At 37.7% G+C, this 24,601-nt stretch overlaps 1 protein-coding gene across 2 annotated transcripts; it reads left to right on the forward strand.

Moving 5' to 3' along the window:
• Positions 1–45: 45 nt before the first annotated feature.
• On the forward strand, positions 46–18,292 carry LOC140140834 (mediator of RNA polymerase II transcription subunit 8-like). 2 transcript variants are annotated; one of them, XM_072162588.1, is made up of 9 exons: positions 46–211; positions 5,297–5,418; positions 7,118–7,152; positions 8,023–8,045; positions 8,199–8,285; positions 9,059–9,199; positions 11,904–11,991; positions 15,680–15,870; positions 16,994–18,292. In XM_072162588.1, the coding sequence occupies exons 1-9, from the start codon at positions 206–208 to the stop codon at positions 17,000–17,002; spliced, it is 702 nt and encodes a 233-aa protein (XP_072018689.1). In that variant the 5' UTR covers positions 46–205; the 3' UTR covers positions 17,003–18,292. The 2 variants fall into 2 exon arrangements, with proteins under 2 accessions (XP_072018689.1, XP_072018688.1); XM_072162587.1 differs by lacking the exon at positions 8,199–8,285 and having other exon boundaries at positions 8,023–8,132.
• The last annotated feature ends 6,309 nt before the right edge of the window (positions 18,293–24,601 follow it).

Below are 24,601 nucleotides of genomic sequence, written 5' to 3' on the forward strand. Positions count from 1 at the left end.
AAGACCGGTTCCTGCAGCTTCAAACAGAATTGGGGAACTCAGAGAATAGAGTTTGTTGGTGAAGTGAAACTCGAAGTAAGCTTAAGCTTATTTAATTTCAAGCTTCCATTCATTGTTTGTTGACAATAACAGCTTACCGAAGCGGAACTAATTTTCCTTACTTGAACTCTGTCTATCTGCGTGTCTTGGATAATCACAGGAAACAATGCAGGTTTGTGTGTTTAAAAATTCAAGCATGTCTTACTATAGAAAAATTATTAAATTCATGTATATCGTGGAACATTCAACTATGGCTCTACGCTTGCTACTCCGCGACTCATGGACTAATCATGCTAATCAATACACAAGCGTACAGCGCTACTCTTCTACTCGTCCATATTGCGAGGTTATCTGAGTACAATAGCTTACTACGCACCGCACAGCCACGCAAAGAGTATGTTCCACGATGTACACGAATTAAGTAATTTTTCTATTCCCTCGGTCGGGGCCACGTCACATCCATTCATGCATTGGAGTGAAAACAACTTATCGCATATTTTTATTTGCTGAGAATCGAACCTGGCACAATAGTGTGATAGCTTGTGATACACTCCAGAGTTCAGTGAATGCGAATGTTGTTTTCACTCCAGTGCTATTGTCAGCCGGTTCATGCTCGGATGTCCGACCGACAGAATACAATGTACATTCTAGTCTGCAAATAAATATCAAAATATAAAGCCACGGAGGATTTGGAAATCATTGATTAATATGATCGAATTGCTGCAGAATCCTCCCTAGACTTACTCTAGAAGTCTAGCTTTGAATTTGCACACAATCAATAGTTACACATTCAATGCTAGAGTGCTTTGCTGTGGTTTTTCGGTCAGAGAACGGTGTAATTTTTTGCACCGGGTGTTATTTCGGTTAATGTTGAAATTTGGATGAAAATTAAATTTCAATGAGTCAACTGTATCTTTTGAGTAAGATTTGCCCATTTTGGGTAGTGTAAAATGTTACTGAAGTGTAACTTTAGCAACATTTTGGATGCAATCGCATGTCGTTCGATCATCTGTGTTTACTTCTGAACTTCCATTGCTTTACACGGTGTCATGCTTCACCGAATACGACTAGATTTTGAATGCAATGGTCTCTAGCCTAGAATGTGGAGCTATCGGTGAGCAAATTCTTGGCTAGACTTCTCGAGCAAAGTACGCCCTGTGCCGCCCTCCATTGGTGGACAGAAGTTGGATCAACAAACATCATGCCGATTGGATCCCAGGGACTGTCTTTTGGAATTAGCAGGAGAGCATTAAATAACTCTTCTGGAGCCTTTCAGGAGAGCTGTTTAAGAGCATTTACAATAGAATGTAAGGAGAGAATTGTCAACTAAGGAGAGCTAAAAAAAGTAAAAATTGCTCTCCTATATCAGATTTAAGGGATCAGTAGAGAGCGATTGCTCTCGCTCTCCTTAAAAGGCAGTCCATGGGATCCAAAATGGGTCCACTCCTTGGTCAAAACTTGCTTCCAAATTTAGTTTGGGAGGATAGGGTGAAGCTTATTTAGGACCATTCATTAAGGTTGAATAAAAAAATTAATTTGTTTCACATCCGCCTGGAGCCCTCCTCACTTTCTGGGATCAGTCCGTATTATTTTTATTTTTCAATTTTCATATTTAATTTTAAGTTTTCAATATGGTAAGTCTAAGTTAGAAAAATGTTAATACTGATAAAAAGTTGATCATGAATCACTTGCAAGTGTTTTTGTGGAACTATTATATGGGTATAATCAGAAATAATGGCACCAAAGTGTGACAAAAGTGTCAAAATTATAAACAGTGTTCAGAGATGTAATTATTGTCTTATTGTAAGCAAAACATATGGTCGCATGTCATAAGTTGGGTACAATTTCCATTACATGGTCAAAAATGACAAAAAAAGTGTTTTTGGATATGTTGTATATATTGACAATCTCTAATAATTAACACCATTTTTAACCTTAACACATACTTAATTTTTGAGATAATGCTTAATTAGTAATAAATTAATACACAGGTGTCTATGTAAATCTCAATTTTCAAATGCGTTTTTCTTAAATTGGACCTCAATTACAAAAATGACTGTAAAATTTTTATTTTATGCAAGGATGTCATCAGATTTAGAGGATATGTTCTCAATACATTAATGCTTGAAATGAACTATTTAAAATAATTATACGTATGTTAATTACATTGTGGAGGTCAATGACCTTTTTACGAGTAATTAGCGAGATGGTTATTCTATTATTGAGGAAATGAATATCAAGAAGAGAAATGTACATTAGCATATTGCTAAAAATGCTGAAATTCAACTAGGATTTCATTAAAAATTAAAAAAATGGAACATATATATTATAACCTTTTAAGGTGGTACTACACACCTTGATAAATTTGTGACTATTTTTGCATTTTTCTCAAAATATAATATCACACTGGTAACAAAAGTTATGTATATTAGAGGTAAGGAATCCAGTTACTACACTGGAATTTCAGTGACTCAAGACAAGCGATACGTTATTTATGATAAGAAAAGAGGTACCGCTAGAATGTACCTCATTTCAGTAACATATATAATGAACCCCTTGTCTTGAGTCACTGAAATTTCAGTGAAGTAATTGGATTCCTTGCACCCTATAATATACATATAACTTTTGTTACCAGTGTGTAGTTACTTTTTGAGAAAAATGCAAAATTAGTCACAGAATTTATCAGGGGGTGTAGTACCACCTTAAGTAGTCAGTAATTGTTTTAGTTGTACAAATTCAAAATTCAAAGCTGTCAATACATCATACCCTCCCTAGATTTGAAAAAACCAGTAGTTTTGACATGCTGACATGTGAATTTTCACATATAGGCCCTATTGCACACTCCCGCATCCGCCTGCTCCACATCCGCCTGCTCCTCCACCCCTGGCATTTTTCATTTCAACTGATGTGATTTTTTTACTGAATAATGTATAATTATATGCTTCCGTAGACTGAAAGAGTATAATATTAGGCTTAAAATGAGGTATCAACCACTGCTGTAGGATATGGGGTTACGGAAAACCAATCAAATTTGTATCACAATTTTCAGAAAAGTGTAATCCCTCCACCCTTTTAGCATACCCAACTTATGACATGCGACCATATCTAAATTCAAGAAAAAATAAAAAAATTACTTCAGTAATATTACTAAATATATTTTTTCAACTGGTTTATTGGCAAAAGTAGTCCAAAATCTTCAGAAACATAACACAAAAGACCCATGTCATTCCTTGTTATATTTTGACAAAATTATGCAAATATGTAATTCTTTGAGTTTTAATTAATTATTTAGACACTAAACTAAAATAGTCATGTATAATTTTTCACATGGAAACAAAGTTTTGGAAAAAAAATTAAAATTTTCATTTAAACACCTAAAAATTTGTGGAAATCAGGAACAAAAGTTTTTATTTGTCAAAAGAAACATCTTAAATTATTTGTTGTTTAAGTTTATATCATGCAATATGATGTGCAAAAACTGTGTTGAAGTTTTTAGCATCACATTGTTCTTCAAACTGATGTAAGGATCTATCTAAGTAGTGCTATTGTGTAACACTCCTGACACTGTGCACTGCCTGTATGGCCCGAAATATTTGATAAACTACATTTTCTAAAACAGTCTTTGTAATTTTTTGTTGACAACATCTATGGCCCTCTCAAAAAAGGCACAGAATTTAGGTGATTTACGGTCATTTTTGTTTTTCGAGCCCACCTTGCATGTTTTTGTAACACTCCTGACACTTTGCTACAGTAACTGTATAGCCTCAAATATATAAATTTGCAAATCACATTTTCTAAAGTAGTTTTTGTAATTTTTTGGTGACACTATCTATGGCTATCTCAAAAAGGGGCAAAAATTGAATTACATTAGTTCAATTTTATTGTTGAGCCTACATTACTTACAATTGATTGTCAGGAGTGTAACATTTTGGTCCAGCTATGAAAACCGTGTGTTCATGTACATATTTCTTGAATATGAAGGTCTTTACATCAAGATTACAGCAGTTTGGCTTCAGGAATATATTTTCAGGGCTAAAAGAACACCAACAGACTGGTAATTTCTTCAGAAATTTGAATTATTGCCAATTAATTAATTCTGTGTAACACTCCTGACATTGCCTATTTAGATAGCTGTAGCAAACATGTTCAAGCAATGGCAAATATTTTTCTTGTTTTTGAGTTCCTATCCCAATGCACCAATAAAATAAAAAGTAATGTATGAATATTGCCAACTTGGTGTATGAAAAAAATCAAGTTGAATTCTGATGTAACACTCCTGACGAGACAGAATTTCTCTTTTCAACCCGCTCTAAAAAGAAAACGGTTTTGATATCATGCAAGTTTAATTTTTTCCAAGTTTGGCCCAAATGTTGCTTTTACTTTAAACAGACTGAAATATATTATTACTGTCATCATAACCTTACAATGCTACACAATCTGGCGAGAAGTGATTTTTGGAACATATTTTATTTTTCACACCACATAGTCTTCACATGTTCCCAAGTAGACTATTAAGCGACTAATATGAAAGAATTTGGTACTTAATAATAGCAGACACTTCACAAAATGCCATGAAAACCCATTCAACACTTTGCAACTTGTATATTTTTTACAGTGCATGATTAAAAAACAAGTACCTCTTTTCTTGTCACGCTAAAGTGTAACACTCCTGACCATATGGGGAAGAAAATTGGGCATATTATTTTTTACATGACAGCTATGACACTACAAATTGCTGTGGTTAAAGGGAAAATCATAACGCACTTTTTGAAAGATGAATTTCTTTGCTCGTCTTTTTCATTTGCATAGCAGGCATCAAAAACCAAACGGTGCCATTATTTTTGACTTTACCCATATAGGGTATAATAGGATCTAACAAATAATTAATCTTCTGTAATGAAAAAGGGCCTCATTGTTTTCCTGGCAGATGCTGAAACTGCTAGCAATTTCAATTTTATGTGAAAACTGCACTGTATTTTGTCAATTGGCAACAAAAAATTTAAACCTCCCTACCTCCTCACTTTTCCAAAACGGTGGAGATATGAAACAAAGTTTTGATTTTATCCGGCAATTTTATGTAGACTAAATTTATAACTTGTTAGATTTACAAATTGCAAACAAAATTCTGACCAGTATGAAAACATTTTATGAAATTTTTGAATACATGTAAAGAAACTTGGGAACTGTAGTCTGCAGTTGACACTCTTCTGAAGAGGGTTAAAACATAACTTTTCGTATGTTGTTATTTTATATTTAGGCAAATCAGGAGAAAACTTTGGAGACATCTTTGGAGAACATTACCAGTCGTGTGCAAGATTTGAAGACTGCTCTGACTTCTTTTTTAGCTAAACTTGAACATGAACATCAGACGCTCAATTGGTAAGTAATTTCAAATGGAGTCACCCATTCCGGTAATCCCATTTCAAATGGAATCACCCATTCCGGAAATCCCATTTTAAATGGAATCACCCATTCCGGTAAACCCATTTTACAGTAGGAATTCCAATTGAATGAACACAGCTTTCAACAGCTGCCACTCAATCAAACTTCAACGCGAACACACGACCTTGGATACAATACTAACCAATCACAAGTGCGTTGGCATGGTTTGATTCACTTCTGCGTTACTATCGCACATGCTGGCGTACATCGCGCAGTTTACGCAAAAAACGTCGCGCTATGTATCGCTGCGTTCATTCAATTGGAATTCCTACCGGAACTGCAAATTCATACTCGATATTCCCAGTGAGGAAGATTTTCCAAAGAGGGTGGATGCCTATGAGGTATTCCATATCAAATCACCTAATTTTCAGAAAAGGTTGGCTGGTCACCCTCTCAGATTTTCTTTAAAATCACTTATATCATAGACCTATGGGTCAAATGAACACATTTCAAACGGTAGGTCTCAACTCCTTGTCGTTTCAGAGTTATGGCTTGTTGAATATTTGATGTTTTTTGACGCAATTTGTTCACTTCCCATTGAAATACACACAAAATTGTCCTAAATACCAACCCAAATTTTATTATGTGGGAAATGAGCCACCATAATCAAACTCACACATATTCAAAATACTTCTATGATGTTCCTCTGTACCAGAAATCAAAGTGGTGTCAAGCCATCTTCATGGTTAAATGACTGTTTGGAGATCGCATTGAAATACACAGTAATGTTCTAATTCCCAGAATGCAAAGTTCATCAATTTACTGTGTATTTCAATGAGAGATTCAAACACTAATTTAACCATGAAGATGGCTTGACACCACTAAGATTTTTGGTACAGAGGAACATCATGCAAGTATTTTGAATTTGTGTGAGTTTGAATTATGGTGGATTATTCCACAAGGTCAAATAAGGTCACTGAACGGGGTCTTTTGGCTGAGGAGTCATATTTGAGCCCCTGTGAAATTTTTATTAAGCCAATGAGTGGTCTACCCTGCTATAGGGGGTCACACCTGAACCTATATTGCCTACTAAAGGCAAAATAGATGATGTCTGACATCTAGGATGAAGAAGAGGGGGGTCAAAAACAGGAATTTGTCATGTAATCCAACACGAACATGCATTTTTATATGTCTATATCAGCAAATGGGGGTGAGATACATTGTTTATGAGTCCAGAATCTGGTTATTTGGGTCAAAGACACCCTAGATTCCAATTTGTAGCCCTGTAGCTTACCCCTAGGTGAAGATATGGATGTCTAAACTCGGAAGAAAATTAATGTCGCGACATCGCGTGCCCAAAAAGGGGGGTCTGACCCAATTTTCAAAAGGCTGGTTCTCAGAAACGACAAGGAGTAGAGACCTACCGTTTGAAATGTGTTCATTTGGCACATAGGGCTATGATATAAGTGATTTTAAACAAAATCTAAGAGGGTGACCAGCCAACCCATTAGGTGATTTAAGATGGACTGACCCCTATGGATTTCACCTGGAATAGCTTATTGGTCCCTTGATCTATTTATACTAAATTATAAACTTTTGAATCATGCTCAAATTTATTGTAATTTATTAAATTTATAAATTTAAACATTTGCCATTAAACAATTTCATCTTGATCTTTTCTTTGTCTTTTCTGCAGGCCTACTGTCTTGGACAACTTCGCACTTCTCTCAGGTAAAGTGTTTTATGCAGGATACAAATTTGTAAACTGTATGAGGATAATAATAATGCTCAGAGGCATAGCCAGGGGAGAGCTGGGGGAGGGGGCACCATGCCCCAGAAAATATTCAGAGATAAAATGGGGACGGTAAAGACTAAATTGTTATTAAATATGACTGAAAATGGGACAAAAATGGGACAAATGGGGACGAAAATTTGGCTTTATCCCATCACACTAGAAGTCCGAAAGTAACATGTCCATATATTTGATGTCTATCTTTGGTTTTGATATATCAGTGCTCAGTAGGGGTGCATAGGTGTGTGCCAGCAAACAAGGACATACACTCGCACTTCACATTTAAACCATGTACTGTGGGACTGCCCAAGGTTCGTGGAGGTATGCAAAAGACCACCATTATTGCATGTGCAATGTATTTGTGAAATACATCCTTATACGCACAAATATACAAAAAAATATGGCAGAAAACGTCCCAGGTATGTCGATTGAGTACGGATTCAGGGATCCACGTGTGCATAGTCCTAAATAGCATCCATGTTTGGAGGCAATTACACGTGGGGTGGGGTTGTAAAGATGAGTTGACTTCTGACATCAATGCCTGGCAGTATGTGCACGCATCAATACAATTTCCATTGTGTTTTGCCTGGCAGTATGCGCACGCATCATATTTCGTTCAGGGCTTGTGTTTTTAAAACTCCCGCCACATTACAATAAGGCTATTGAACAGTGCAGTGGTTGCGTGGGGTTCACTCAAGCATATCGATATACCAGTCCCTTGCCTTTGTTGGTAAACATTATAGTCAACTCATCTATACTTTTATTGTGGATTCAACTTTACTGTGCCTTTGTTTTTGTTTTTTGCACAGGTCAGATCAACATGTTGAACAAGGTGCTTCGTCATGATAAGACGCCATCACTGAAGGAGTATGTGTTACTACCATTAAACCTAAAACAAGATAGAGATGAAGAACTTGAGGTAGGGGCAATGACATAGAATCAAAGAATACCGACTCCCCCCATATAGGTTAACATGTTGAACAAGGTGCTTCGTCATGATAAGACTCCGTCATTAAAGGAGTATGTGTTACTACCATTAAACTTGAAACAAGATAGAGATGAAGAACTTGAGGTAGGGGCAATGACATAGAATCAAAGAGTACTGACTCACCCAATATCTGCGTGCCACTCATGGAGGCAATTTATGTACCTCTGGTTTGTCTCGCGATGTGCCTGGCAAACTTGTTCAAAGAGTGTTATTTGCATTCTTAACTTTTTAACCCCATGAGAACTACCTGCCGATTGGCCAAAAAGAAGTTTTCATTATCGATTGAACCAATCGGCAACATTGTTAGAATAATTTCACCACGCAAAAAAATTGGGGTGAATTATTTGCAAAGCTCCATTCTTATTGGTGATTAAAGTGAAGATATCATGTAATTGACCAATCAGAGGCAATGTTAGATCAACAGGTAGTGCCCAGGGGGTTAAAAACACAAATTATTGTTTGATTTTGGACTCCATGAGCGACAATACCAAGATGGCAGATTTTACAAGAGCCTTCTTCTCTTCAAATTTAGCAATTGACATAATGGGTACTTCACATTGTGAAAAAAGGCCCTCTTCCTTTTTTCAAAATTTAAAAAGGCTGGACGCTAAACATGTTATTTTTACTTGCCCTTGGTTAATTGGGTGAAATGTTGATATGATAAGGAGATAAATGCATATTGGTTGAATCTGGATGAACCTGGTATGTGTTTAGCACATGGTAAAATTCTGTATCAGTTATACGAGCACACTTGGGGGTGACCAATAATTCTCTTCAAGGATATTCCTTGGTTTAAAGTGAACCAATACCCAGTGTTTGATAAATACTCATTATCTTTGCCTGAATTTTTGCTACAGAAAATGACAGAGGGGAGAGTGGGAGCCTTCAACCATGAAGTCGTCCCCAACTATCTGAGGACCAAACTCGTACCAGAGACTGAAGAGAGAGAACTGGTGTTGATAAAGGAAGCTGTTCATCTCACACCAGAGGTTGCTCAGGTAAGTAAGAAGCATTTTGATTGGATGCAAAGAGCACTATATCCTGGGGCTATATCATGTATTGAGCCAATCAGAGATATGGTAAGGGCTGAAGGGAATCAAGGGATTGTGTTTGCTTGTCACTCATGGAGGGCAAAATGGATGGATATCATCTGGATTAATATCTTACCTTTCCCAGAATCCTTTGCAACATGATGCATCACCTCATTTCATCAAGTGACACTCCCATTACTTTGTACAGGTTCACTCTGTTTTCATTCTGAGAATATACTGGCTAAACATGGGCCGATAGCAGGGGCGTTTATTCTTCCGTTAATCGCCCCCCAAAGGGGAGGGAATAATTTTACCTCTTTGGGGAAGAATTTTGCATTTTGAAAAAGAAAAAAAAGAGAGGGAAAAACAGAAGAAAGTCAACAGGATTCAAGGAAGATTAAAAATAAAATTAACTAATTTGGGGAAAAATGTATAACTGGAACATGTATTATTATATAATAATACAGGGTGGGTGAATTCATCAAGTGTCATTTAGGGAAGAATTATAATGGGTATATAACATTAGCATACATGTAGTGATACGGCCATTCCCATCCAAAAAATAATTATTTCAGGGAAACCATGGACTTTATCATAAAACAGGGAAAAGTTGGGTCAGTAATTCTTCCCTGCCTGGGCAATAGTGACTAGTGGTCATACTATAGGTAATAATGCACAGTTTGCACACTAAGATTAAGAGAGCTCTGCTTTGCAAATTTCATACAAAATCCATTTTCTCTTTAGTTTGGACATCTGCCTATAAATCTAGGGAAGCATTTGGGATTCTAAAGCTTTAATTTATAATAAATCAGGGGCATGCGAGTCACCACATATATAAAATAGCTGACAAAAACCAGATAGCAAAAAGCTCAAAACACCTAGCAAAAAGCTACAATTTTGGAAGATCCTATACTTTTATACAGAGCAAGTGTAGGGCCTACTGGTCATGCTGGTACAAAAAAGGCTGAAAATCAAAACAAAAAAGCGGAACTCTCACACCCCTGTAAATAATAAATCACAGCTAGCTCTGAAAATAATAAAGAGCCTAGGGGTGTTTACCAGCCTGTCTTCCCTTTGAACCATTAGTCCTTAGATGCAATGGTTCAGTGTCCAGACTGCACCATCTAGGAAAGAATTTGATGTTATAGGGAACACAGAATAGAACAACTCACAACACATATTCAGTCAGGGAAGGGAGAGAACAAGAAAATAAGGAAAAGTAGGCCTACATGTAGATAGCACCCGGAGAGACACTCAAATATGAAAGTGACATACCTGTGCCTGTTTTCAGAAAAAAGGGGTTCATTTGATGTTGGCAATATCAAAAATGGAGTGATTTTATATGGGAGCGCCTAAAATTTCACATCATTGACAATCAACAATAGCTTTTTACCCAATTTTACAGTACAACATAGATAAAACTCATTTATTTTGCTCAAAATGTGTGTGAAGCGCGCCAACATTTCAAATTGTTCTACATGTAATTGACTAATTGTTCAAGAAAGGGGGTCCTTCAGTGTAGACTAGTTGAAAAAAAACCAGGGTCATTTGGTGTAGGATTTGCCAAAAATAACGGGGTCTTTTCATGGGCTCATGACGTACCGTATGTCAATATATGGGAGTGTCCCCCCCCCCCTCGGAGATAGCAACCAAGCTAAAATTTTCCCTTTTTGGTCCATTTTGGGGGTTTTCAGTTGGGGAAGAATCTGGGGATGGATGTGACACAGCGCGGTAGGGTGAGGGAATAATTTCAATTTTCTGGAAGAATAGACACCCCTGGGCCCGATAGTCAAGAAATAAACATTTTTTGCAAGATCGGACTGCTCTGTTCATTGAGGTACATTTCGTCACTATCAACCCATGTTGCACTAGATTGCAGATCACCACAGAAAATTGAAATCAGAGAAATGCATTATGGGAAGTGTAAGATATTTTCTCTGAACACACGCTAAGCCATTAGTGCTAAGTACGCAAAACATTTTACAATAATTTGCAAGCTTGAAATTCAGTGATGATATTTTGCAGGAAATGTCTTGAATTCAGGAAATTTAAAAAGAAGTGCCAATTTAGGAAATTTGTGCCTCCCCTATTGAAAATTCCTGGATCTGCCCCTGATATCTCCTATGCCTCCACATTAATATCCAGCAAGTATTTTCTCTACCCTTCCTGTGCAAAAGGATAGCAAAAAGTGCATTTCCAAGATTTTTCCATGTTTTTCGGGAAATTTTGACAATACTAAAAAATTGGCATCTGTGGAAGATGCAAATTAATTGTGTTTAATCTCTTTGGTGCATTTTGTACTGCTTTTTAAAAATTACTAACTTTGCTGCAAAGTGATCACATACATTATACAGTATCAACAAACAAAGTGAAGGGAAAGGGATATACATGTTAATTTTGTTCACTTTTCACTCACACAAATAAAGTGGAGGGAAAAAAGGGATAATTTTTTTCACTTGTCAATTTGGCAAGTAGGTCATAAAATTTACCTATTCTTGCCCCTGTGAGAAATCTTGCCCTTCTGTGAGATGCTGGTTGCTCTGATATTTTTGTCAAATTTTACCCCCATGAAAGTTGCTTTGCCATTCCCCTTGCCCCTCCCTCCTTTTCCATGTACTCCTTTACATAATAAATTAAACCTAATTTGATGACAATATTTTACTCATTACAGAGACAAATCAATGCATTGAATAAGTTATCCAACCATGTACTTGACATCGTCAACAGTGCCAGAGAAGAAAGAGAAGCAGACACAACTGGTAAGGGTCAAATATTGTTCATTTATAGGTTTCATTACCTAAAGAGAATTGATCAAAAATTCACTCCTGAGGTTGGTATCTGTCAATAAGTTGACCAGTTCACTAGTCTGCCATTATAGCTAGAGGCAGTATATAACACAAATGGGTCAATGAGTTACATAAAAATTTGTGGCTAAATGTTGATCCCTCACTATAAGAGTTATTACCGTCAATTTGGTTGAAAAAGGAGGTGAGACATGATCAATTATGTTCTGGCAGTGAAACCTAATGTATGAGTTTGGTAGATGGCTAAATCCAGATTCATCTGTTTGTTTAATTCATGCTTTCCATGAATTATTTTGAATTAGAGAACAAGGGACCAGTGCATTTGCTCTATAGGGTGCACAATAGTAATAAATTTCCCTATACTTTGTGTACAAAATGGCCTCTATTCAAATGGCTCTACCTACCTTACGAAGCGACTCAATTTTTCAAAGTGATGTTTTCCTGACTGACAAACATACAAGCAAGTAAACAAACTAAATTAAATATATTGGTGACCATTGAATTTTCGAGCTACCGGACCACGAATGCAATACACTTTTTTCACCCAATTTTCAAAATAGAAGCACTTTTGATTTTATCTAGAAGCAGCCGGTTTAAGAAATACATGAAAATCTGAATAAAAGCCCAGAATCTTTTCCAATCTTGGCAGATGCTTAGATTCAAGCCTACATTTATTACCTGGCACAAATTTTTCCCAAAATCTGCACAATTTGTTTGGTTTTTAATATTGATTTATAGTTGGTTAACTTTTACCGAAATGTAAAAACACCGCAGATCAGGACGGAATCCCACAAGAGACATTATTTGGTGATGTGAAATCTTCACGGACCTCAAGATGTTTGATTTTATAATTTCCTAAGAGCTTTAATACTAATTAACATTATATAACTTCACTTTGAGTGACCGATCACAAGTTGACATTTTTGGGGCCAAATTCAACTTGGCGCCAAATTCAAATAATGTGCTATCTACTGTAGATAGCACATGTAATGGAACAAATTAAAATCAATTTATTTTGACAATGTTGATCCCAATCTGTAGGTCTATAATGTCTGAGACATGAAGTTAATTTGGTAATGCACGCAAACAAACAAACATAAAGGCTGCTGGAGCTCATGACACGGGCCTTGGATCAGGTAAACTTACCTTATGTGTGTGTAGAAGGGGGGGGTAGGCAGGCTAAACTTATGACAGACAGCAAGACAGACACACAGATATGACAGAAGCAGCAGGGAAAACATGACTACAAAGGCAAATGCATGAATTATACAAGTGTTGAATTACATGGGTCTTTGATCATGTGGGTGAAATCATAAGCTTAGCCTAGCCACCCCCCCAATCCAGGCAGTTACATAACAGTGCCACCATACCGATGTTTTCTCCATCTCCAATTTGGCTGCCTGTCATAATTAAGCTTAGCCTACCCTACACACACACACCCACAAAAGGTAAGCTTACCTGTTCATGCATTGACCTAACAGTGCCTCTATACTGATATTTCTCCAAGTCTCCAATAACGGGCCATAACTCACCTTAGCACTGATAGCCTAGTAGGCCTAAATGTTGCTTTTTTCTGCAATTTTAGCTATAAATTATATGAATTACAATCAAAAACACCTCATCAGTCAATATGCAAATGCTAATCAAAACTTGTTTGGCACAGGTCTAACTTGCTGAATCAAAACGTCTTCCGTATAGGCTCACACACGTACTCTCGCTTGACGGACCTCAAGATGTTTGATTTTATAATTTCCTAAGAGCTTTAATACTAATTAACATTATATAACTTCACTTTGAGTGACCGATCACAAGTTGACATTTTTGGGGCCAAATTCAACTTGGCGCCAATTAAATAATGTGCTATCTACTGTAGATAGCACATGTAATGGAACAAATTAAAATCAATTTATTTTGACAATGTTGATCCCAATCTGTAGGTCTATAATGTCTGAGACATGAAGTTAATTTGGTAATGCACGCAAACAAACAAACATAAAGGCTGCTGGAGCTCATGACACGGGCCTTGGATCAGGTAAACTTACCTTATGTGTGTGTAGAAGGGGGGTAGGCAGGCTAAACTTATGACAGACAGCAAGACAGACACACAGATATGACAGAAGCAGCAGGGAAAACATGACTACAAAGGCAAATGCATGAATTATACAAGTGTTGAATTACATGGGTCTTTGATCATGTTGGTGAAATCATAAGCTTAGCCTAGCCACCCCCCCCAATCCAGGCAGTTACATAACAGTGCCACCATACCGATGTTTTCTCCATCTCCAATTTGGCTGCCTGTCATAATTAAGCTTAGCCTACCCTACACACACACACCCACAAAAGGTAAGCTTACCTGTTCATGCATTGACCTAACAGTGCCTCTATACTGATATTTCTCCAAGTCTCCAATTTCGGGCCATAACTCACCTTAGCACTGATAGCCTAGTAGGCCTAAATGTTGCTTTTTTCTGCAATTTTAGCTATAAATTATATGAATTACAATCAAAAACACCTCATCAGTCAATATGCAAATGCTAATCAAAACTTGTTTGGCACAGGTCTAACTTGCTGAATCAAAACGTCTTCCGTATAGGCTCACACACGTACTCTCGCTTGAGGGTGCACAATAGTAATAAATTTCCCTATACTTTGTGTACAAAATGGCCTCTATTCAAATGGCTCTACCTACCTTACGGCGACTCAATTTTTCAAAGTGATGTTTTCCTGACTGACAAACATACAAGCAAGTAAACAAACTAAATTAAATATATTGGTGACCATTGAATTTTCGAGCTACCGGACCACGAATGCAATACACTTTTTTCACCCAATTTTCAAAATAGAAGCACTCGTGATTTTACCTAGAAGCAGCCGGTTTAAGAAATACATGAAAAATCTGAATAAAAGCCCAGAATCTTTTCCAATCTTGGCAGATGCTTAGATTCAAGCCTACATTTATTACCTGGCACAAATTTTTCCCAAAATCTGCACAATTTGTTTGGTTTTTAATATTGATTTATAGTTGGTTAACTTTTACCGAAATGTAAAAACACCGCAGATCAGGACGGAATCCCACAAGAGACATTATTTGGTGATGTGAAATCTATAGGGCAGCATATCAATTCTTCGACCGTGCTGCGCTGCACTGTTAGCTAACCCTGTATGCTGCCTTCGTTCGCTGAACACCGTTAAAAAATTGATCGTTTGCCATTTAGCTAAAGAGTTATACCTCTTTCTCTAATTCAGAATAATTAAATGTGTAACATTAATTTACCAAAGAAGGAATCAGGATTTGGTCGCCTGTCAAACTCATAACCATATGGATCACAGGCCCATAGCACCCCCTAAATCAACTTTTTTGCAAATGTTAAAAAGTGCTAATTTGAAGACATTTGTATGTGACATGATCAAGGGGAATTAGTCGGATGTCGCTAATATTGTTTTTGAGATATTGGTAAAAACAGTGTTCTAAATTATTCTTTTATTTTCAGCCATTGATAAATAGCTCATAATTCAGTAACGAGATGTCCGAAACTTCTAATTGAAAATTGCTGACATATGTGACTCATTCCCCTTCATCATGTCCACATTGTTCAAGTGGAATAGCCTAAAGTTGTTACATTTTTCATCATTCAATTTCCAGGTGGTAGAATACCATTCACCACATCAGCTTCCAATGATACCAGCGTCTTGATGAATTCCATGATAACAGGACGAGGACTGAGACAGATGCATCAAGTACCACAGCCAGGAGCTTACATGCGAACTGGACCTGGGATGGTACCGGGTCCGGGGCAATACCACCTCAAATACCTAGACCACAGGATCAACACGGTGAGAAGGGAGGCAATACTTTGGGATTGAACCAGAGAAGACATCTTACACTTCCCATAATGCATTTCCCTCATTTCAGTTTTGCTATCTACAGTTTGTCCACTTTGAAGTACAAAGTAAGGTACGCACATTTTGCGTAAGCACATCGTGCGTCATGTATTAAGACAGCATGTTAATTCCTTTTGACATCACGGCGCGCAGAAACTGCATAATTTACTGCGTACTTTACTTCGTATTTCAAAGTGGGCAAACTGTAGTGCAACATAAGTCGATAGTTATGAAATGTACCTCAACAAACAGAACACGCCCAGTTCTTGCAAAATATGTTTATTTCATGACTATCAATGCATGTTTAGCCAGTCTCTTATCAAAATGAAAACAATGGGAGTGTCATTTGATGAAATGAGGTGATGTATCAATTTGCAAAGGATTCTGGGTCAGGGTTGTAGCTAGACCAAGTTGAGTGCCGGCTAATTTTACTATCAAATTAGAGTGCTGGCTCGGGGCACAATCTTTTTAGCGAACATGAAGATAGGAAAGGGGTATACCCCCCCAAATTTTTGGTTTTTACTCTTTTCATGATGAATAAATCATTTGTGGGGGGAAATTTTTTTTTTTTTTTCGGCACCGACCGGCGTGGCTACAGCCCTGTTCTGGGTAATGTAAGATTTCTTCTCTGGGATTGACTATCTTGGTATTTTCTGATATCATTTGCAAAAGAAACCAAAACAGAGCACTAATTTTGCTCAGTGGGATATTCTAATGGTGTTACCTGAATGGATGACTCCTTTAAATTTACACCAGTTGTAATCCATACACACCCTATGAAAGACATGATCTTAATCTCCCACACAGGAAGTGTAGATTTCAAATGGAGTCACCAATTTGAAATTCACACTCCTTGTGTGGGAGATTAAGGTGTCTTTCATAAGTTGTGTATGGATTACAACAGGATTAGCCCATTGTGTCTGGAATCGTGAAGTTTGATACTATTTGTCAAGTTCAAAAACATTTAGCAGGTTTCTTTCCCTTATAAATATTGTTATAGTGAATTTAAGATAGGCATACGATTAAAGTTGAATATATGTCTTATCGTTTGTTGGTATTTATTTTTTTATTACAGGGCCTATGAATAAAATTCCCAGCTCCATCAAAACCAACATCAAGTCAGGATCAGCCATGCATCCATATGGGCATAGACCAGGCATGCAGTAACAGCCATGACAGCGCCAATCACAGGGTCAGAATTTCGGCGAGTTCTCGCAAAAATTCTTGTAAACATATTTGTGTGAAACAAAGTTGATTATTGCAAACTTTTGTAGTTTACACAGCAGTTGATTTGCAAGAATCAAATGATTCCTGCTGATTTGTTCTGCAAGAATCAAAATTGATTCTCACACTGTGAGACAAAATTCTGATGCTGCAACCACTCCTGCATCAAGGACATATCTGACCACAAATAGAACAAAATTATCATTTGACAGTTGACATTGCATATTTATATGCATGGCATCATCAACCATTATGGCAACTTGCTACCACAGAATGATCATAAAGTTGGGAGTTGGTAGGTTTAAGACATCCTGACTGCTAAGTTGATGTTATTTGTTTGCCGTGCACCAAGCCAGTATTCCTTTGTGAATGGCCCATTGTGCCAACCTTTACAAACAGAATGGTTGACTGCAAATCCGTCGGATAACGCTTTTTCAATGGGAAATGATGATGTCACGATGAGGTTAGCATTTATTCCGTATTGAAAAGCGTGTCCCGACAGATCTGCACTCGACCGGCCTCCAAAGGACATGTATACAGAAATACTATTGGCTTGGTGTGTATGAAATAAAGAATTCAAAGTTACCAACACAGCAACCAGGACATCTCGAAGCTACCAACTTGTGACTTTAAGGTAGTAGGTCATATATGCTTCAACATAAAAGGTTTTGAGATATTTTCTCAAAGTATCAAGAGATATTCTCAAGAAACCATGAACCAATACTAGGTCTGTTTGTACTCATTTTAATTCATTTTTAATGCTGATTCCAAATATGGTCATGTATAATTCTGAAATATTTGGAAGTTTCAAAGAAAATTTGAAACTTATCATCTGCAGTCAACACCTGGATGGGTCAGGTTAACATGAAGCACACAAAATATTCCATAGCTGACTACATAGGAACATAATGTAGAAGTGGAAAAGATTGGTGGACACTTTACACTTTACCACCAAGGTGTATCAGGCCAATGATAGGTTAATAAAAGTTAACTTGAATTTCCTGTCATATTTTTTGCGGAGAGCTGAGGTGACTCTTTCATTTATTTTTGCACATTCAATTCATTATTTAACACATGCTTTTTAATGGCAACAACAAATATCGAAGGTGAGAAAATGACGGGTCAATCAGTGGCGTAGCATGGATCATCATATGGGGGGGGACACCATCCATGATGAGGGGGGTGCACAAGCCATTTTGCGGTAATTTTCCTATGGGAGTTTCTAAATTTTGCAATCGATGGGGGGGGGGGGGGCGGAGGGGCATGTGCACCCACACTCACCCTCTCCCCATGTTCACCTATAATGCCATGCCACTAAGGCCAATGTATACACTATGACTTATTTAGCATATTGACCTCTATGCATGGGCAGAGATTTGTTTACACAAGAGACTATAAAGAAACTTTAAAAGAGACTTTCTGATGCGGCATGAAACTATTGCTATACCAGCAAAAGGATTTAACAGAATTTTAAACAGATACACACAACTATTATGTCCACTTGCGTGAGCTTTGGACACAACGACTCTGTGTCTTTTTCAAAACTGATAGAAACTGGTTATTGATCATGGTTGTCACATGACGAGCTGGCGATGTCATGCGACAGAACAGGTTCTTAGATCAGTGGTAGCTTTTAATAAATATTACTATTTGTAAGAATATCTCAATAAAAGTGATGGACAAGTCAATAAAGTTGTCATGATTTATTTTTTCATTAATGAAAAATTGTCATAAAAGAAGAAGAAAACTAGAGTGTTGTGTTAGCACATAGAAAAAATTTTAAACTGCATTCAATTGACCCTAAAGTTAAACAGAGCTTGAGAGTGGTTGTTGGGGTACAACAACAACAACAACAACAAACAGGTATTTAGGACGCTATTCACAAGGTACCATATCGTTTACAACAAATAAATGAAATACAAAGTTCTTAAAATAGAAAAGTCTTAAGATTTCCCTTGAAAATTTCTGTAGTTCCAGCAGTCCGCAATTGTCTCGGCAAATAGTTCCAGGCATTTGCTGCGACAACTTTGAAACTTCGATCACCAACAGTGACCAATTCCGACATCGGTATCACAAGCCGATTTGTGTCCATGGCTGATCGAAGGGGCCGGAATGGAACATAAACAGTGAATTGTTCAGCGATGTACTTAGGAGCTAAGTTGTTAAATGCCTTGTAAACATACAAAAGGACTTTGAACAGAATTCTCTGCTCAACAGGCAGCCAGTGCAGTTTATGAATAAGTGGTTTAGCTTCGACTCGGCGTCAACCGCAAACACAAGGCGTGCAGCATTATTTTGCAGTCTCTGTAAACGATCCTTATCCCTGGCAGATAGTAAAGTGAAGACAGCATTACAATAGTCCAGCCTGGAAATAACTAGAGCACGAACTGCATGGTGACATGTTTCTTTGTCAATGAATCTACGTATGTGCCAGAGATTTTTGATGTGGAACAGGATTGTCTTGCAAAGATTGTTGATGTGAGCCGTGAGGGATAAATTTACGTCAATAAAACAGCCAAGATTCCGGATGACAGGGGAGAGCTTGATACTTGAGCCACCAATGACAAGTTCAGTGTTTTTAGTATCAACAAGTTTTAAGTTGTGGTTAGATCCAGTAATGAAAAACTCGGATTTTGAGTCATTGAGTTTAAGGTAATTTGCTGAAAGCCATCTCCTGATTTCAGCAATACAGTTTGTTATATTAATGAGAGTGTTTTCCATATCTTTAGGAATGCGAGGATCAAAAGATGCATAAATCTGGCAATCATCAGCATAGATGTGATATCTTAATTGAATGCACGAAGCTGAATTTCCCCAACGGGGTTGGAATAACAAGTAAACAAAAGAGGGCCAAGCACTGACCCTTGTGGCACACCATAACTGAGAGTGACAGGTTCTGATAACGTGCCAGATATACACACCTTGAAGCCCAACCTTTAAGATAAGACTCAAACCATGCTTTGGCAGTACCAGTGATTGCATAGCTCTTTTCAAGACGGTCCAGTAGTATTTTGTGGTCTACAGTATCAAAAGCTGCACTCATGTCGAGAAGTACAACAAAAACAACCCGTCTTGAGTCAATATCAGATGTAATGTCAGACAGTACTTTGATCATAGCAGTCTCCGTACTGTGCAGAGCGCGATGCGCTGACTGCAATGGATCAGTAAGATTGTTTGAGTTGAGATGCTCAACAAGTTGGGTAGCAACACACTTCTCTATAACTTTAGCAACATAACTCAGGTTGCTCAAAGGGCGGAAGTTCTTCAGTATCTCTTTATCCAATGAAGGCTTCTTGATGAGCGGTGTCACAATAGCATTGTGAGCGGCAGATGGAAAAATACCCGAACAGAGGGATTTGTTAACAATCGCAGTGATTGCAGGTAGATGTTGGTCAATGTGTTGCTTAAGTAGCCAAGTTGGATGCGAGTCTAGAAAACAAGACGCATTTGATGAAGCAGTTATCACTTGGCGAACTTCGTCACAAGTCATTTCAACAAATCCAGTGAGAGGGACGCAGTTTGCTGGGCAATTATCAATGAACTGTGAAACATCAAGCTTGTCTGGATCATTATCCAGATTATCGCGAATGTCACTGATCTTGTTTGTGAAGAATCTAGTAAATCGTGTGGCAAGATCTGTAGGATCATCAAAAGTACTGGAATTGCATCTTGGCTGATAGTTTTAGATGTCTCTTGGACAAACATTGAAATTGTGTATGCTATAAAATGTGTCCTAAAAACAAAACGGTAAATGCTAATTCCTTGATTTTTTCATACAAGATCACTAATGGATATGTTATTTATGTTTTAAAATCTACAAGGTTCAGCTCAGTTCTTAAATAAAAATGGATTCTTTTCTCTATTGCACTTTTTTTGACTCGCCCTGTATTATGCCTATGAATCTTGCCCTTACCCTATATTGGCCCTCTATTTTTTTCATTTAAGATTTGGCCCTATATTTATCCCTATAATTATTTTTGCAAGGGGCTACTTCCGGGGGGGGGACATCAAAAATTTTTGGTGGGTATGTTCCCCCGGAATTTTGAGGTGGTGGTCTTTGGGAGCTGACGGCCTACTGGTAAAAGGGGGTCTTTTGGAGCTGCGAACAAGTAAAATGGGGACTTCGGAGCTGCGAACTTTCAAAATCAAGGGTCTTTCTTGGCTTTCTGGTTGAAAAAAACCCACAGAAATACGAGGAATGGGCAATTTTTGGGTCTTTTAGGGCTGAAATTACCAAAATCAATGGTCTTTCGGAGCTTTATTTTGGTCAAATAAAGTAAAGATATAATAAAAAATACTGTCCCCACCGTGGCTGATATAGGGGCCTAATGCGTGAACTGTCATATGGCGATGACTGACTGTGTGTGAGTACGTGTGATACACAGATGCACTATGTATAAATTTGCTGTTTATGTAATGCTTGCTCTGTGCAGAGACACACTTATGTCCTGGTGGGACCAGCATCGCATCATGACCATACTAAAAAAAATCCAAACAACCCCTAAATGTGGTTATTGAGTAACCCTATTATAAGCAACCCTTTCAAATAGGTCATTTCATTTGACCCCGAAATGTGGTTATATTTTGACCCCCGGTGGGGTTACATTTTGAAAATGACCACAGCTAATGGGGTCAATATTGAGTAACCCAAATAAGGCAAACCTTTTAAAGGGATCATTTCATTTGACCCCCCGAAATGTGGTAATAATTTGACCCCAATGGGGTTACTATTTGACCCAAATACATAGTCATTGCAATGACCCTCACCAATGGGGTCAAAATGACCCCGTCTGTAGTATGGTGTTTAGTTGATAACTATGCTGTGGTCAAAAATGACCCCTACTGACATTTTTGGGTCATCCTCATAACTCCTGGGTCAATATTCACATTTTAAAGTCAGGGGTTAGGGGGGCTCATAATTATTGCACAGCCCCTGCTACGGTGACATCCCGCTATCTCTAAGGTCCGCTATCTCTAAGGTTCGCTATCTCTAAGGTTCGCTATCACTAACGTGTAAAGTCTATGGAGATCAGAATCCCGCTATCTCTAATAGCGAAAAAGGATCGCTATACCTAAAAAAATGTCCGCTACTTCTAAGGTTCGATACCCCTAATGTCGAATAAGGTACACTAGTTCTAAGGTTCGATATCACTAATTTAAAATAAGGTTCGCTATCACTAATTTAAAATAAGGTCCGCTATCACTAATTTTGAATAAGGTCCGCTATCACTAATTTATTGAAGGTTCGCTATCTCTAAGGTTCGTTATCACTAATTCCAATAAAGGTCCGCTATACCTAAGGTTCGCTATCACTAATTTTGTTTCAGGTTAGCTATCCCTAATTAATTAGGTTAAGCTATCTCTAAGGTTCGTTATCACTAATTTCGATTAAGGTTCCCTATACCTAAGGTTCGTTATCACTAATCTTAAAAAAGGTCCACTATCTCTAATTTTAAATAAGGTCCGCTATCTCTAATTTCAAATAAGGTCCGCTATCTCTAATTTTTAATAAGGACCGCTATAGCGAACCTTATTTGAAATTAGAGATATCGAACCTTATTTAAAATTAGTGATATCGAACCTTAGAAATACCGAACCTTTTTCAAAATTAGTGATATCGAATCTTAGGTATAGCGGACCTTTTTCGTAATTAGTGATAACGAACCTTAGAGATAGCGAACCTTAGAGATAGCGGACCAAATTTGAAATGAGAGATATCGAAAGAGAGGGATGACGGGATTGTGAGAAGTAGAGATAGAGAACCGTATTTTAAAATAGAGATAGCGAACCTTAGAGATAGCGAACCTTGAGATAGCGAACCTTAGAGATAGCGAACCTTGAGATAGCGAACCTTAGAGATAGCGAACCTTAGAGATAGCGAACCTTAGAGATAGCGAACCTTAGAGATAGCGAACCTTAGAGATAGCGAACCTTAGAGATAGCGAACCTTGAGATAGCGAACCTTAGAGATAGCGAACCTTGGAGATAGCGTAACCTTAGAGATAGCGAACCTTGAGATAGCGTAACCTTAGAGATAGCGAACCTTGAGATAGCGAACCTTAGAGATAGCGATGGCGAACCTTAGAGATAGCGAACCTTGAGATAGCGAACCTTGAGATAGCGAACCTTAGAGATAGCGAACCTTAGAGATAGCGAACCTTAGAGATAGCGAACCTTGAGAGATAGCGAACCTTAGAGATAGCGAACCTTAGAGATAGCGAACCTTAGAGATAGCGAACCTTAGAGATAGCGAACCTTAGAGATAGCGAACCTTAGAGATAGCGAACCTTAGAGATAGCGAACCTTAGAGATAGCGAACCTTAGAGATAGCGAACCTTAGAGATAGCGAACCTTAGAGATAGCGAACCTTAGAGATAGCGAACCTTAGAGATAGCGAACCTTAGAGATAGCGAACCTTAGAGATAGCGAACCTTAGAGATAGCGAACCTTAGAGATAGCGAACCTTAGAGATAGCGAACCTTAGAGATAGCGAACCTTAGAGATAGCGAACCTTAGAGATAGCGAACCTTAGAGATAGCGAACCTTAGAGATAGCGAACCTTAGAGATAGCGAACCTTAGAGATAGCGAACCTTAGAGATAGCGAACCTTAGAGATAGCGAACCTTAGAGATAGCGAACCTTAGAGATAGCGAACCGTAACCAGCTACACTTCTCATCGTGCTCATCCTTTCACTTTGATGCGGCTCCAATTTGTTGAGTGAGGAGGTTCGTTTTATTTTAAGATTGGAGGATTAAACTGTAGGCCTAATAAATTGTAACATGCCGTAAAATGGGGTAACTTTGGGCACTTTTCCGAGAATTTAAACCACTGCTTCCAAACAAAACCAATTATATTTCTAATTATCTCTTTTTTGTGACATTTAGGGTTCCCTTCTACCAGGCCTGCTTCTACACAGTTGAAAAAGTTTTTTTGATAAATTTGTAAGGGTGCTCTAGGGGTTAAAAAATAGCCTGACCAAAGTTACCCCGCATTTGGGGCAACTTTGGTCACAGTATTACATTCCATGAAGGAAAAAAAAAGAGATCTTCGTTGTATATGGGCAAGTTGCTGTTTTTTGCGACATTTGTTCCCTTGCAAAATTAATCAAGCACACGTCCTTGCTCACAAATATTGATTTTTATTTTTTCTGATAAAAATGTAAAAAATGCTCATTTTTGGTCAAAAATCCCGTTTTTTTTCGTAAATTTCAAGGAAATTGGACATGAGCAACTATTATTTCTTCCAAACATTTCTTAACAAATTGTCACCAAATATGACTAAAAACAATATTGCTGTAGGAAAATATGACCATTTAAAAAAAATTGACCGACCAAAGTGAGCTGTCGCCGAAGTTACCCCATGAGAAGGGACTGAGGAAGAAGAACGGCCTTAAAAACTTCGGGGGGGGGGGGCATTCAATATGAAATGGATATAGGTCTAGGGCTGGCACTTTCGCAC

The sequence above is a fragment of the Amphiura filiformis genome, chromosome 19 (genome assembly GCF_039555335.1).
Source record: "Amphiura filiformis chromosome 19, Afil_fr2py, whole genome shotgun sequence".
In the NCBI taxonomy this organism is placed as follows: Eukaryota; Metazoa; Echinodermata; class Ophiuroidea; order Amphilepidida; family Amphiuridae; genus Amphiura; species Amphiura filiformis.

Bases quoted from the DNA above. Each gene is read 5' to 3' on its own strand.
- LOC140140834 (XM_072162587.1), top strand. The intron at 5,419-7,117 runs GTAAGTAATTTC...TCTTTTCTGCAG, and splicing joins GAACATCAGACGCTCAATTG to GCCTACTGTCTTGGACAACT. The intron at 7,153-8,022 runs GTAAAGTGTTTT...TTTTTTGCACAG, and splicing joins CAACTTCGCACTTCTCTCAG to GTCAGATCAACATGTTGAAC.